Source organism: Scylla paramamosain, chromosome 48 (genome assembly GCF_035594125.1).
Source record: "Scylla paramamosain isolate STU-SP2022 chromosome 48, ASM3559412v1, whole genome shotgun sequence".
In the NCBI taxonomy this organism is placed as follows: Eukaryota; Metazoa; Arthropoda; class Malacostraca; order Decapoda; family Portunidae; genus Scylla; species Scylla paramamosain.
This window is the reverse complement of record NC_087198.1, coordinates 6,538,169-6,555,494: the sequence shown is the minus strand read 5'-3', so window position 1 is coordinate 6,555,494 and position 17,326 is coordinate 6,538,169. Positions and strand designations below refer to the sequence as shown.

The 17,326-nt window shown below is 42.7% G+C and overlaps 1 protein-coding gene across 1 annotated transcript in view; it reads left to right on the top strand.

Moving 5' to 3' along the window:
- Positions 1-15,864, top strand: part of LOC135095245 (ankyrin-3-like) — a 27,020-nt gene extending 11,156 nt beyond the window's left edge. The window contains exons 5-8 of the mRNA XM_063996029.1: positions 798-1,103; positions 9,387-9,656; positions 10,365-10,772; positions 12,578-15,864. Of these exons, the coding sequence (XP_063852099.1) occupies positions 798-1,103; positions 9,387-9,656; positions 10,365-10,772; positions 12,578-14,608 (3,015 nt within the window). The 3' untranslated portion in view covers positions 14,609-15,864. The remainder of the gene's footprint in view (positions 1-797; positions 1,104-9,386; positions 9,657-10,364; positions 10,773-12,577) is intronic.
- The last annotated feature ends 1,462 nt before the right edge of the window (positions 15,865-17,326 follow it).

Sequence of the window (17,326 nt, the reverse complement as noted above, 5' to 3'; positions counted from 1 at the left end):
ATTATTATTATTATTATTATTATTATTATTATTACTTTTATTGTCATAATTTTTGGTAATATTATTATTATTTATCATCATTATTGTTTTTGTTGACATCAGTTTTGTTACTATTTTTTTTTTGTCCTTTACCTTCATCATTATATCAGTTCTTTTATTGTTATTATTATTATTATTATTATTATTATTATTATTATTATTATTATTATTATTATTATTATTACTACTACTATCATAATTATAATTAGTTATTATTTTTTTCTCTCCTTGATCATTCATGTAGTTGTGATGGAGGTAATGGTTGTGGTAGTGATGGTGGTGGTGGTGGTGGTAACAGTGGCGGTTATTTTACAGTAGAAGTGGTGGTGGTGGTTGTGATAGTAGTGTTCATTTAATAGTAATAATATAGGTGGTGGTGGTGGTGGTGGTGATAGTGGTGGTCATTTAATAGTAATGGTATTGGTGGTGGTGATGATTTGATAGTAATAGTATTGGTGGTGGTGGTGGTCATTTTATAGTAGTAGTGGTGGTAATGGTAGTGGTATTGGTGGTGGTGATGATTTAATAGTAATGGTATTGGTGGTGGTGTTGGTGGCGGTGGTGGTTATTTTATAGCAGTAGTGGTGATAATGGTAGTGGTAGTGGTGGTGGTGGTGGTGGTGATGATTTAATAGTAATGGTATTGGTGGTGGTGTTGGTGGCGGTGGTGGTCATTTTATAGCAGTAGTGGTGGTAGTGGTAGTGGTAGTGGTGGTGGTGGTGACACAAGTGGGCAGCAACAGTGTTTGTCATCACAGAGGGAGTGGCGGGGCGTGCATGAAGACCACCACTACACAGTCTTGTCCATGCTGGTGGAGGGCAACAAGGCAGCAATGGTCAACATCCCCGAGGTTTATGATGGTCACGCGCTGAGCCAGGATGGCCTGACGCCTCTCCACGCCGCGGCGCTGTGCGGGGCTCCCAGTGCTGCTGTGGAGGCTTTGCTGCGACGCGGCGTGAGCCCTCATGTGACCACCCCTGACAACATGACCCCCGCTGACCTGGCACGGCAGCAAGGCCAAGACTCGGTGATTAAGGGACTACAGCGCCACCACTGTGTACAGGTGTGTGTGTGTGTGTGTGTGTGTGTGAATTGAATTTATAACTGAATTGAATTGAATTTATTGAGTAAGGTCAGACTTTCTATAAAGTATGGAGCACAGCTCTCCAGCAAAAGAATACAGACACAGTAGATTATATACAGAACGTGCATAATATTACATAAGAAAAGACAAATACATACAAATGAAATACGCTGTAAGCAATGGCAAAAAATTAATATAAAAAAATGTGTATGCATATATAATGATACATACTGTCACTAATTAAGAAATAAAAAAAAAAACTATTGAGGTGTTTTGCACACTATTTATCTAAACAAGCGTAGCACCATCCTCAAAAACAAAGATAATTTCTTTATCACATTTGAACTTATACTTTGCATGAACAAAGCATATTTGAATTGTGTTGGCCTATTTATGTAATTTGCTATATACATATTACCTAACCTAACAATTTCCATATCAGTACATTCAAAAAGAACATGAAATTCTTCTCCTTCTACCTCAGCATTACACATGTTACATACCCTATCTTCCTTACTGACACCTTGATACCTACCAATATTTACAGGAAGTCTATTATTACAACTTCTAAATTTAGTCACTAATAATCTGTCACCCTTTGTTAATTGTTCTAAATACTGTTCTCTGCCAAAATCTGTCTTAAACACCCTATAACTGCTACTTAATGATTTTGTTTCTAAATTATGATGCCAAGTTACAAGCCACTGATCTTTCAATCTCTGTTCCATAGCTTTCTTCACCCCATCTTGAATTAGGAACATCTTGCAACACCACATACCAGACATTCCACAGTCATTACAAATATTCTTTATACAAGTTTACCATGGAGAACTATGAAGCCCTAACCTATCCAGCTGCAATAGACATTGGTACATTAAATAACACAGTTTAGTATTTTTACCTGAAATTAGCTTAGACCAATAACCTATCATTTTTTTTCTTTATATAAATATCAAGTGGAAATACACCCAGTTCACCATACACTATGTCATTACAAGTATTCTCATGAACATCCAAAACCTGCTTTAAAAATTTCATGTACATATACTCTAACTCCCTAGCAATATGGTAACCCAAAATTTCAGCTGCACAAGTCAATATAGGTAACACCGTGGTGGTAAATAATTTGAGTTGTATATCCACTGGCAAGTCAAACTTCCTACACTTACTTATTAATGAGTACATTGCTCTTGTAGGTGTCTCTTTTAGCTCCAGCTCACCTTTGCAAAACCTCCCATTATAATTTAATAATACTCCAAGATACTTATACTCTGTCACTACTTCAATGTTTTTACCACCAAATTCAAGTTCATAGTTAAATTTTGTCTTCCCCTGCTAAACACTACTATTTTTGTTTTGTTACAATTTAGCTTCAATTTCCATTCATTACAATATAAATTCAGAGCAACCAGTGCCTGCTTCATTCCATCCTCACTGTCACACAAAATAATTGTATCATCTGCATACATAATAACAAATAGTTTAAGATACATGTTTAAGAAATCGTCACCAAAATTTACATAACTGCAATTATATTCAATGAATTTACTTTCAATATCATTCACATAAAAAGCAAAAAGCACCGATGATAAATTTTCCCCCTGTCTTACCCCTACATTGCAAACAAAGGTGTCTGAAATCTCCTGGTTAAGCATGACACATGATCTGATATTATTGTACATATTTCTGATTACATTTAGAATTTTTCCTTGCATCTCTTCCTTCACAAGTTTACACCATAAATCTTCACATTGTACCATATCAAAGGGTTTCTTGTAATCAACAAATAAACAAAATAGCTTTCTCTTCTTCCACTTAAATAAATCAATGACACATTTGAAGAAAAAATATATGATCCAGAGTGGAATATCTGTGTCTGAAGCCCGTTTGTGTTTCATTAATGGTAGATAAGGTGTTTGAATAATCATTAAGTCTTTCATTAAGTATGGAGGTGAACAGCTTCCCCATGCAGCTAAGTAAGGTGATGGCCCTGTAATTATTAACATCCTGGATGTCTCCCTTGTTTTTATAGAGTGGCACTATTGTACCCACCAACCATTCAGCTGGCATGACACCAGTATCAAGTACTTTTTAATATATTAATTTAATATCATATCAGATGCTGGGGATTTATTGTTTTTTTTTTTTACTTCTTAATATTTTTAACTACCTCTCCTTCCCTTATAGGATCATTAAGTACTGATAAAATTTCAGCATCCGCACAGTCTTCATCATTTGTAATATTCACATCACTATTGTCAGAATTTTCATCACCCGCTAGCTGCTTAAAATGGTCATAGAATTCATTTAGTGTTCTTGGGATCTGATAAGTTCTTTTCTGACTATTTAAAATTTTCCAATATGCTTTAGGGTCATCACTCTTATATTTTCTAAATTTCTTTATTAAGTTATCCATCTCCTTATTTTTCACTCTTTTTAGATTTGCTTTATTTTTCCTGCTTTTCTCAATCATGTTGTTAAAATTTTCACTATGCAAATGAAATCTCTGTCTAGCTTTGTGGTATTCCTTTCTAGATGGCCAGCACTCTTTATCATATCCCACTGAGGTGGCATTATTGGACTTTTTCATGAATGATCTTTTCTTATATGGTGGGAAAGTTGCAAGTGCCACCTCAATCAGTATTTGTTTTAAATCTAGATTAATAGCATCCATGGGTAATTCATCCACTTTTGCAATCAGTTCATTTATCTTAATTTCATCAATATTACTCAAACATAAAAATTGTTTTTCAACATTCCATTTACTTTGCCTTACACCTGATTGTCTTGATTCCTTTGCCTCTCGGTTTACAACAGGCACCGTACTTTGCATCTCACATTTGATCCTTGCATGTAGTCCACAGTGTACATCAGACCACAAAGGTTCATAATCTAATACTTTAAGAACTACAACATATTTCACAATCAATGGTGATCCTAAAAAGTAGTCAATAGTTGTATTGTTTGCCAATGCTGCAGTCCTCCCATAACCTTCCATTGAATATATAAACTTGATCATTCTTAGAAACATCCAACAACTTTTTCTCATATGAATTCCTATCTGGGGTTAAGTCCTGGTTTGCTCTAGTCTCAGTTATTCCAAAATTAGTTAAACTTACAGACACAGGGTCCTCAGCAGCCTCAGAAGGAACATCACACATAGTGAGAGTGTGAGCATTAAAATCACCACAAAGCACATGCAATGCACATAATCATCACATGAGTAAGTAAGCAAAAAATCATCCAGCTCGTCATAGTGCTCTTCATTACCACATCTAGAGTGTGAGGGGGGAATGTAAACACAGCTTATTACCAGTTCCCTACCAAAATTTACACTATTTCTATCAACTTTAACTGAAAGTAAAGAATAATAAGTGTTACTAATATGCCTCCACTTAAAACTAGCATTTTTCTTGATGGCCATGAGAAAACCCCCAGATTTAAACCTGCTTAATTTGCTTCTGTCCTTAAAGACAATGTCAAAGCCGATATTTTCCATATTGTTTTTTAGATTAATTACATCAGTATCATCACACTTAGTTTCACATCAACAAATAACACCATAATCTTTAATAAAGTTAACAAAATTCATAGATAAAAACTTTGACTTGATACCGCAGACATTAAGAGACGACACATTAATATAATCCAGGGGAGGAACAAACTGAACAGAGTTAATATTACTTACACTAACACTATTATCATGCCCAAGTATGTGCTGTGCCCCAGCAGGGCCATCCTAGGCCCTTGTTAAGTGATCTAGATTTAACCTTTTCCAATCAGGAGCAGATATAACAACCTTTTCTAAGTCATCAGGACAGTTTATAACTACAGGTCTACCCCCACTGTGCAACTATACAAGAATGCTCCCCTCCCTTGTGGACACATTTTTCACTGTTTCTTGCCCTTTAACCATATTCAACATTTTAACCCTTAAGGAGGTCATGTCATCATTTATATACACTTTTCTTTGCCTACCTTTCAGTTTTTTTTTTTTTTTTTTTCTTATTTTGCATAATTTCATTTCTTTTCTTTCGGTGGCAAAACCTCACAATCACTGGCCTACCTCCTTCCCTGGGCCTCCGCAAATGGTAAACAACAGAAATGTCATCCTGCTCAATTTTCACTCCAATAGTGTCAGCATGTTCTATAACTTTAGCTTCCAGCACCTCCTCACTTTCGTCCTCTTCTTCCTCTCATCCAGAAATACGTAAGTTCTCTCTTCGGGAGTACTGCTCCATCTTGTCGTGTTCATACTTGAGCAGGAGGCAATTCCTCAGCATTACTGCGATCTTGTTTTCTAATTTATCCCTGAATTCCTTGAAAGCAGTAGATACAGCCGTAGACACAGCGACCGAAATTATGCTGGCCAGGCTGGACAGCATAACAACTGCATCCTTAATCGTCTTACTTACACTTCTGCTTTCCCTTCCATCATTGCTGTTGGTTATATTAACAAGCTCGTTTTCTACCTTTGTCTTCACTAATTCTTCAGGTTCAGACCCAATGAAGTGTGCCATTGTTGTGTGGAGTTCAGCAATAGAATTTCTTTACATGCATAAGTCAGTGAGGTGGTACAATATATACATGGCAAAACACACCACCTTGTTTACCTTCTGTGGCTCACACAACAGTACAGGGAAGACTTGATAGTACCTTCAGTACTGGCAGTAGAAATGTTACTCAGGCCCTGTGGCACGTCACATCAGTAGTCAGGTACTCAGAAGTTCATTTGAAAGCAGTAGTAGCTTCCAGGTTAAGATCGTATCGGAGAAACTCCCTCAAAATATAGAGCTGTGTGTGTGTGTGTGTGTGTGTGTGTGTGTGAGCTTATTACATTTATCATTTTTCTAACATTAACCAATATGAATGTGATGCAAAATGTTTTTGTTTACAACATTTTGCATCCTTTACCAAGATGTATTTCTTTCTTCACATTTGTGTTTGTAAATTCATGTTAAACAAATGAAGTATTGCTTAATTTCAAGAGGTGCTTATAGATATTAATGAGGTGGTAAGCCTGCAGGTAATGGTTATGCTATAAGCTTGGTAACCCGTTTTGTTGAGCGAGCTGTGATGCAGTGCAAATATTTCAGCAGTTGGTGTGCACACTTCTCAAAGAGAGGGCAAAAACATTGAACGTGGCGGACACGTGACCGTCACCAAGGAAACAACACAGTGGCTAGCTGAACACTAACTCACTAATTCAGAACACAAACTGTATTTCATCCTGTACTAGCTGCAAGCCAACAGGAAAGCATCAGACAGCATCTCTAGGCTGCACGAGTGCACGGGGACCGTGCTGGTTGCAAGGAAGCAGGGTGAAGCACCAGACCTCTCATTCCTCGGTATTTTTTCAAGCTGTCTTCTTCGGCGACAATTTGTTCCCCGTGAAGGCAGCTTGTTGAAACATTCAGGAAATGAAACACCTCTATCTTCACCCTGCTCTTTCTCTCCCCCACAATCCCTTTTCACCGGAAAATAACAAACAGATAAATAAAAAGAATTAATAATAATAATAATGATAATAATAATAATAATAATAATAATAATAATAATAATAATAATGATAACTTAAGGGTTTTGGTTCAAATGGCTCTCAAATAGCTCTGGTGTAGCTGAGGGCACCCTTGGTTCACCGAGGGCATCAGCAGGGCCAAGGGGACAATTGTGGTTCCCCTGAATCTCCACAGAGCAAGCAAATTCACTCCTCAGCTTGTCATTGGGCCTACTGTGGACAGTCCTCATGGTCACGTCCGTGGACACCCTGCGGCTGTCAGGTGAACACCGGTAATGCTTTGCGTCGGTGTGGCCAGTGCAAAATGCACGCCTGACTGCCCAGCCGCTCAGTTTAAGCAGCACCTCGCCAGCACGGGCAGTGTTGCAGTCTGGTGGTAGACTGATAAGTGTTCTTGAAAGCACTCACAGGTGTCACAAAATCAGTCTTGTATTTACACTGAGTGCATCAGATCCTACTTGAAGGCAAGCACTCATCAAAAATGTAAACATGCAATTCACAGGGAGACCAGCAAACAAAAGTGCACAACTCACATCATCCCAACACTTGAAAAAATGAGCACGATGTGATTCTTTAAACGATTGGCTGTTTAGTCCTGCTCCTGACGACGAGTCTTGAGCCACGTGCTGACTGGCGGCAGCGTGGAGGGGCTGGGAGGTGAACGCGACGTGTTCCCCGTGCCGAGCTCTGCTAAAGGCCCCAAGAGACTCTCTGAAGGGTTTTAACCTAAGCTAACCTAGCCTACCCTAAGCCACCTATCCTAAGCAGGCATAACCTAACCTAACCAACCCGTGCCTGAGGAGGATGAATTGCTACAGTACGACCAAACCGCAAACTACAAAACTGTGATGTCCGTTATTGATTGTTTATGTTATGGACGATTTTGAGCACAAAACACAGTGGAATCACTTCACTCTGCAGCCTCTTCTTCTCTCGTCCCCCGGCGACCTTGGGGACTCGTTGGGAAGAGGGGTTTGTGGGCGGGGAACGCGGAAGTGCTCGTTCTTTGTACTTGAATGGAGACGAGAGCTTAAAATAAGGCAATCCTAACCTGACCTTATCTGACCTGACCTGACCTATCCTAACATAACCTGATCTAACCTAACCTAACCACTTTCCACTTCCTGGCCAACCCTTTAGCCATGAACACAAGTGCATGGTTTGCCTGCTTCATACTCTTGCCACGGTCTCCAAAATCCTTCGTACCAATGATGGAATCGGAGGCCGGGTCAAAATGGAGAGATTCTCTGACGGTCACTGCATCAAATGCATGCCACAGAGTCTCTCCCTTCGACGTGGTGTCTGCTCTTCCTCAGGACTGTGAGTTTGTTTGCTCCAGCCTGCTTGGATGGAAGTTTGCCTTAGCCAAAGGTGAAGATTGGAACTGCTGGGGAGTGAAAAAGTAGAGCTTTAAAACCTACACGCCTTAGGACTATGGTAACGCAAGGCCAGAGCAAACCTCCTCCCTTGTCCCCCATATCTTCTGCCCTTCTTATTTCCTAAGCCATTAATTACCTGTCCTCTGATAAACTCCTGCACTTCAGGGCTTGCATATGGAGAAATGGAGTTTTCAGCTGCTGTGGACTCTTCAGGGTCTGCTACCTCAATCCCTTCGCTTGCTTTCTGAGCTCGCTGATGATGTCCTGCGGCAACCTGATTGTTATACACCCTGAAAACATTTCATAAGTATTTCAGCTGTTTTGTTGATAATTATCATAACTTCAAAAACTCCAATTTGTCTTTCATATACCAGATTCACATTTGTAGCTGCCTCTGCAAAGTGGTGTTTTCACACAAAACAAAACAAAAAGCTATAACAACGGTTCAAAGACAAACGCGAACTGACGCGGAAAACTCGATAAAGTATACAATTATAGCACTCACAACATTGTGAAGCAAATAACAGCAGTCACCAGGCTTGGGGCGAGGCTGTGGTGGTGTCTGGACTGCTCCCCCAAGCTGCTGCTCAGTGATGGGGCACTGAGCGGGCACCTGACGAGGGACGCCACCTGCCGGACAGGCAATGCGTCAGTCACGGTGGCTTTCGAGTGTGTACATTCACACGGTGTACACTTGCCTCGGGAGAGCCCACACTGTCACCTGACTGTTGAGGGCTTTATGAGAGACCACAGTTTTCATCTAGCCTGACTAGTTGCAGCTGCAAGTAATGGCTCAACACTGCCTCAAACTACCAGGTCTTTTGTCTCTGGCGACAGAAGCTTGCATTCCAACCACTAGCACATGTACATGGGTGTGGCAGACACATAAATTGGTGGTGTGTGCACCATCTGCAGGCAAAGTGTCTCATGGAGGCGACACCAGTATCACCATTTGTAGGAACAGGACAAACCATGATTTACTTCATGAAAATAAAACATTGGAATGTAATGACAACACAAATTCAAAAGAAACTCTACTGTTATCAATATAGTAATAAGCAAAAGTTACTCAAACAGACATACTGCATTAAACAATAAATGAAAATATATATCAAGGTATTCTGCATGAATGAGCCTTTGTCACACAAACAGCTACACACACACACACACACACACACACACACACAGGCCATAACAATGCACACTGACACATCGCCACAGCCACCAGTGAGCACTTATGTCGCCACCAAGCGAAACTTTCTGAAAACCGTGACAACATTATTATTATATTATTACATCACATTATATTATGTAGCTTTCATTGCGATACCATCAGCACCATGGCTTCCCTTCTCTCTCCGGCAGAGCTACAAGCTTCCTGAAGAACTGCATGAGGAGCTGCTCTCAACAGTCAGTCGCCGGGACGACGTGCAGGCGGTGTCCACCCTCATATGTAAGGGCGCGCCCATAGAGCTCCTGGGTGGCCTTTCTGTCCTCAGACTGGCTGTCACCACCGACCGCTTACACACCGTCAGCCTGCTGCTGGCTAGCGGTGCACCGCTGCCTGCCAGCCTGCTGCAGGAGGCTTGGCAGAGCCCTGACGTGACTCACAGGGTGCTGGCCTTCCTCACCACCGTGAGTACCTTCCCTTCCCTGTCTCACAGAACTACCTCACTGCAAAGGTGAGGACGAGCACCGGTACTGGACCCAAGTCTCAGCGGTGGCTCCTTTGCAGAGTGGAAAGTGTTTGAACAACTTGGATGAGTTATAGGTCTGTTGGTTGTAGAGGACGAGCCTTTGTGTTTCAGTGCCGTCAGTTTCAGGTTTTAGTGGTGCACATGACAGACCTGCAGCACACCAAACCTGTCCAACATTACAGGTCATGCAACAGAATCTTGTCATTTCATAAAAGGACACTTCAGTGTAATGTTTAGAACAAGCAATGAAGTAGATCTCATAATACTTGAATCCATGTTAATTCATCATTATAATCCTAAAAGTAATTGTAATAATGCTTGTCAAACCTAATATTTGATTATAATTCATCATTATAATCCTAAAAGTAATTGTAATAATGCTTGTCAAACCTAATATGTGGAATAATTCTTTGTATTTTTCCTTTTTTTTGGGACAAGGTAAGGTTGTATTTGTACATGCACTTTTAGATTTGTGACACTTAATGACACTTCTGCATAGCTGCCCTACCTCTCTCTCTCTCTCTCTCTCTCTCTCTCTCTCTCTCTCTCTCTCTCTCTCTCTCTCTCTCTCTCTCTCTCTCTCTCTCTCTCTCTCTCTCTCTGCGCACGGTGCTTACCTGATGTGGTGACCATCCTTTCCTCACAGGCCTACTGCTGCCGGCTGCGTGCAGAGCAGCGTCGCCTGGAAAAGGTCAGCAGCGCCCTTGTCAAGGGCATCGACATTCTAGTGACAACCATCGAGGGAAATACTCCCTGGCAGGCAGCCTGGCGATGGGGAAAGGAGACTGACCGGCCAGCACTGAGCGACCTCCTGGCAAAGGCAGCGGCTGCCAACTGCCCCGTGACTGCCGCCTTCCTGCATAGGGCAGGAGGGTGGACAGTCTTTAATGGAGCCTCTGGTGGCACTGCCCTCCATGCTGCCCTGGAGGCTGGCCACAAAGGCATGGCCGAGCTGCTGATCAGGGACCTTGGGGGCTGCCCGTACGTGCCGAACACACATGGTCGCCTTGCGGTGCACATGATGCCTCACGAGGAGCAACAGAGGCTGGAGCAGGTGAGGCTGCTTGCCTGTGTACTCTTTTGGATGGCGGCATGAACTCACTTCACCAGCTGATCAAAACTTCAGCACCTGTCGCGCTTATTTCGTCTGCTACGCCTCCTTGGTCACACTCCTGTAATAATCCTGACACACGCATACACTATATGGAATTTGTCACCTAACAAAATATTGCAAAATATTGAAATAACATGACCGTTTCCATCAGAGTGCTGGATTTGGTTATGCTAAGTTTACCTTAATATTTAGCTCACTAAGTTCATTGCTGATTCTTTCGTTGCATAGATTATGATTTAAAAAATCATAATTTCACCCAGAAATAAAGTAACTATCTCATAAATAGTAGGCTAGGATGATTTACATTCAACCCGAAATATTTCTATGTAACAAATGTGTGTACAGCAACGAGGGACAGAGAAAAAGATGACTCATTAAGTGGCTGGCTGGCACAGCAGTTTGGTGAATGTCAGACAGACATTGAAAGGGAGGAATTTAAGTCACAAGAAGTCACCATAATAATGGATATGGCGTGCTGAAGGCACAGCTGATGTATTTTCACACCTTGCTCCTTTTTAGTGGTGGCGTGGTTAATTCTTTGGTCAAGAACTGACTCGCTTTATCTAATGAGGCCGCTCCGGCATACCAGCGTTACCGAATCGGCGCTTTTCGTTTTGTTATGATAGAGTCACCAGGTTGGGGATTACCGAAGCCATGAGAACACCAGCTGTGAAAGTGGCTGGAGGTGTCACCAGGCTGGTAAGGCTTTCATTTGGGACTGTTACCAAGCGACTGTGAAGTTGGCCCTTTGGTATTTCTGCCTTGTCTAATGAGTCCCTCAATGCCGCAGCAACGGCTCGCTAAGCTCACCCGTGCACTCCTGCAGTGCTCTAGGATGATGTCATCTGGCCCTGGAGATTTAGTCATTTTATGTTTATCTGTCTGTTTAATGATGCTGTCCTTGCTTATGGCGATATAGACAGATGGGGGAATTGAGTTTTTGTGGCACTGAACAATACTAAGTTTGCTTTGACCCAGTCAGAAAATTCAGAAACGAGAAACCTGCCCCGCATAGATGACGCGTTTGACAACGCTTCAGAAGTGTGTGGAATATTGTACAAGACAACACATTGTTTAACAATAGTCACTTATTAGTGTGTGCTGTGCCATATGCTGTCCTCCTCTGCTTTGCACATGGCCGTCATTTATCAAAGAATTATCGTGATAAAAATAAATAAATAAATAAATCAGAGGTATGCTTTCCCTGGGAAAATTGTAGTCCGCAGCTAAAGTTGCTTCATTAATGACATTGTTTAATTTCTCATCGATACACAAATCACTTTCATTGTTCTTAATTTATAAAACTCTCACAAAGCACACAGGAAATGAAGTGCCTCGGCTACTGGATGGTGTTCGCCAAAGTAGAAGCATCAACGTGGATTTTATGTAGCCACAGCTTGGAGCATCCTCTTACCAAAACAGCACGCTGTGTTTTGAACCAAACGTTTTCAGTAGTCTACCTTTGCACAACAAACTTCTTATTCATATCATGAATATTATGCAGCTCAATTATGGTATTATATTTTATTAATATTACTTACTATTTGATTCTATTAGTTGACCAATTAAGCTACTTGTATTTTTTAATCTTGCCTAATAAACAACTCCAATCAGGCAGACAAATGCTAATATACGTATGTAATCCTCGATTTCTATCATCATTTCTAACATATCTATGTGTACGCAGCAATAAAGGGTTATTTACTTGTTCATATATTCACCGCTCTCTTTCTCTTTGCACACAGAAGCTCTTTATGATGGAGCATGAAAAACTGAAGGATATGGAGCTTCGCTTGAAGGCAGATCACGAGAAGACCGCAGCACGGACAGCGCTGTGTATACAGGAGGATCTCTTTGAGAGCCACAAGAAGGGCGAGGGTAAGAAGGTCTCCTTACCTGATGGCCACGCTGCCCTGCTGCTGGCCTCGCGCAAAGGTCTCCTGCAGCTGACTCATCTTATGCTGCAAGAGGGTCACTTCCCCGTGGACGAGGTGCTGGACCACACCTGCGGCACCACGGCCCTCCACCAGGCGGCCTCGCACGGCCAGGACGGCTGTGTGGCGGTGCTGCTGAGCGCTGGCGCCAACCCACAGCAGCGTGACACGTATGGCCAGACACCCCGTCACCTGGCCGCCATGTTTGGCCATAAAAGTACTTTCGAACTCCTGGCACACCAAGTGACGCAGGACCCTCCTTGCCGCGCGGGCACCACGGGCACACAGGTGAGAGAAAATTTTAAAGTGTTTCACAATATGTATTATAAATATAAGCGTAATCTATTAGACCCAATCGACCGACGTGACCCGGAAAGCGTCATAAGAAATCTTGTGAGATCCATAGGCCTGCAAGAGCTGCAGAAGGAGGCTCAGCGGGTGGCTGTGGATCTATCAAAGGGCGAGGCCCTTGAGGTAAAGGAGGCGGTGATGGCAGAAATAAGCATCATCATGAATAAGGTGTCAGCCGCTGATGCCACGTACCGCGGCGACCTGAGGCTGGTGGGCAGTTCTCAGGATGGGTCTAAGCTTTACGCCCCTGACGAATTTGATATAAACCTCGTGATTCACAAGGATGACGTAGGAATAACTGTTAGCGAGAGAGGGAAGGAGGAAGCCCCGCTGAAGGGCAGGTTACAGATTTGTGTGAAGACTGACAATCCCCACCTTGAGGGTAATAGATTTATGGCCAGTTTGTACGAGGAGGTGCACCGGTGCCTCGCTGGCCACACCCTGCAGGACAAAAGACTGAGCCTGGTGCCGCCGGGCCTGACCAGCACGCAAGTGGGCGTGGGACTCTCTCTGGCCTGGCAGGGGCGAGAGTATCCACTGTTGCTGGTCGGCGTGGACCTGGTGCCAGTGCTTGAGGTGCCATGGCTGGAGCAAGTTTGCAGACCGCTCCTCACTCCTGAGGACACCACCACCATGCAGCTCAGTAATGCTGCTGATGGAACATGGCGCTGCAGCTTTGCCTTGACAGAGGCTGAGGTGCTGGGGACGTTGACGCCCGCAGAGCGCCAGGTGCAGCTGATGGGAAAAGTACTTCTTTCCCGCCTCAAGCCCGAGCGCTGGATGCCTCGGCACAAAAAGAGCTTTTTCAAATGGTTCGCCAGACGGGAGTGGAACATCGCGGTGCCAAGCGGGTTCTGTTTCAAGAACGCCCTCCTGCGGTGGCTGGAGCACAGGCGGTCGAGGGAGGTAGAGCTTGGGGCTGGCCAGGAGCATGACCACACCAAGGAGTTGGGGGCTGGACAGGAGGGAGACCACACCAAGGAGTTGGGGGCTGGACAGGAGCAGGACCACACCAAGGAGTTGGGGGCTGGACAGGAGGGGGACCACACCAAGGAGTTGGGGGCTGGACAGGAGCAGGACCACACCAAGGAGTTGGGGGCTGGACAGGAGATGGACCACACCAAGGAGTTGGGGGCTGGACAGGAGGGGAACCATACAAAGGAGTTGGAGGGTGAACGGAAGGGGGACCATACAAAGGAGTTGGAGGGTGAACGAAATGGGGAGCACGCCAAGTGGTTGGAGCCGGGGCGGGAGGGGGACCCCGCCAGATGGGTGGTGGAGGTGTTCAGATTGATGTGTGCGAACCCAGAAGAGACACGAGAGAACCTGACAACTCAAAACAGCTCCGCCTACTTTGGAGGAGACTGTGAGGGGCGGAAGCCTGGGGACGGGGCGCCCATCATCGTGCAGTGCCTGGAGGAGGACCCTCTGCCAAGACAACCAGGCGGCGGCGACGAAAGTATTAGATGCAGAAGATGCAGACCATTGTAATCATTAGCTGTGAGCTGCGCCACACACACACACACACACACACACACACACACACACACACAGGAACGCCAGTGCTTGGTGCTCGATTTTCAGATTCAGTAGTTTATATAGCCAATTAGTTGTGGAGTCGATATAAAGAAGAATATATATTTTCATGTCGCGAGGCTAGTGAGAGAAGATACTCTGTTAATAGGGTCTCTCATCTGTGTGCACTTGTTGGCCCCTGTAATACCGCAGGTTGAGTAATGTGATGGTGCAAGCTGAGGTAATGCCACCTTTGGCCAGTAAGTACAGCAGGGCAAGATAATAGTCAACTTGCATGTTGTATGGTGAAACAGGCTCTACATGGATTCATGGAGGATAGGCCTAGAAGTGTTTGATATTCATTTGCAAACGGCAGTGCCATTAGGACATGAAATATTTAGTACAGGTTTATTAAGACAATGTCTGGTCTGGGTGTAAATAAAGCACTTCGGCTTGACAAGATGATGACAAATAAGTTATCAAATCAAGATGGAATGTCACATTTGTAGCACCAAGTACCAAATGCAGATGGTAATTGGTTAAAACAAACTGTTAAGTTAAGGACTTGTGCTATTGATAGGCAGAGATTGTCTGAACAAACTTATAACAGGCCAGCATGTCTTAATTATAGGATGGTGACAATGCAAGGAAAATTACACAAGTATTTATCTGTTCTCCTTAAACAACACTCACGTGCCGTAAGTGTGTTCAAGTGTGCAAATCATCAGCTGCCATTGTAAGTGGTAGTGAAGGAATGCAAGTGTACAAAAGTGAATCTGTTCTTTAGGTGATCTTAATGGTGCAGGAGATGAAACTCACTCTTCATTCAAATTGATTTTTTTTTTTTTTTAACAAATAGCTGAAAAAAATGTCAAGAAATATTGGTTCACTAATGTAAATGCAACAAAAATAGGGGAATTCCTTGGAGCGAGAAACGTGACTGTCTTATTAACTAGTGTTAAGTTCATCCAAGATATAACTTGTTATTTAAAAAAAAAACTTATAAGAAGTAATTGTTAGCAGGTAAGTGACGTCTATATTTGGTGTGTACAGTATAACAATTTGTACTCTCATACCTTGCCTGAGGTCGCTTTCAAACCTTTCAAGCACACTTCTCATATTTGCAAACTTATACATGTAAATTAACCATTGCCTTGTATTTTTTTCATGAACACAAAACTATTCCTCTCTGTATTATGGAAAGTGATGTGTCAGTAAATCAAACACAAAAACTCATGTCTTTATTTCAAGCCTTATGAATCATTTTGTTACTTATATAATAATATATATATATATATATATATATATATATATATATATATATATATATATATATATATATAGAGAGAGAGAGAGAGAGAGAGAGAGAGAGAGAGAGAGAGAGAGAGAGAGAGAGAGAGAGAGAGAGAGAGAGAGAGAGAGAGAGAGAGAGAGAGAGAGGAGAGAGAGAGAGAGAGAGAGAGAGAGAGAGAGAGAGAGAGAGAGAGAGAGAGAGAGAGGGCAATCTCACAGTACAGTGTCATGTTGAATCCAGTGTGTACCAATGAGTTCTCCGTCATTAAATGAGGCACCCTCGTCCCCGTGTGTTTTATTGGCACACATATCAACATATCAACGACTTGCCACAGCCTCCAAGCTGCCAGAATCACCACTTCACTCTGGTTCTCCACGCTGCCAACACTCCAAGCAGCTTCATGGACTGGGCAGGTTACAAGCATCATCACTCCGTCAACTCCACAACAACACAGGTGACTACTAGTATTCAGCACAGAACCTCTGGTGGGTGGGTCGCCATCACTGGTCAAACACACTGCCACCAAAACACTCTTACAATAAGTGGTGGCAAGCATCTTTCATACAAGTGGTCACACAAACACAACCGCTGCAGTAATATTATCATTGTCTTATTCCTGTTATGGTCATTATAAGTATTACCATTAATACTATTACCATTATTGATTTTATTATTATTATCAATATTATTATCATTATTATTATTATTATTATTATTATTATTATTATTACATTTATTATTATTACCATTGCATCATCATCATCATCATTGTTGTCATAGGTTGCGGAAAACAGGCGGGAGAAGAAGGCTGCAGACAGGTTAGGCTTCCAAAGCAAAGCGAAACAAAACAACAATGAGGCAGCAAAATAATAAAAAGAAATAGTAATAATGAAAGAATAAAAGAAAAAGAACCTGAAGTATAGCGAGGAAGTGGAACAAGTCAGGAGGGAAGAGAAGTGGAGGGTCGAGGCACAGCTGACGAGGTGGAGGCAGGCGTCACGGCGCTCCTGAGGCACAGCAAAGGAAAGTGTACATAGAGGCAGTGGAACGGGAGGGGGGGAGGGGCAGGGAAAGGCTGGGAGGGTACCATGCTATGTTAATGTATGCTGGTAAACGAGAGTACTGTAACTGTTGTTGTTGTTGTTGTTGTTGTTGTTGTTGTTGTTGTTGTTGCTGTTGTTGGTGTGAGGGTCATTATTATTGTCATTATTACCAGTGTTATTATTGTGGTTGTTGTGGTTGTGGTGGTAGGTCTTAATGAAGTGCATTGTAATGTTCCAGCCTCCCCATTACCTGCTCATGAACAACCATCTCCATTGTCTTTTCTTTCATCCAAGTATTTCCTGACAAATGCAATATTTCCAAGATGGCACCTCCTGCTGCCCTCAACACCTGCTTTA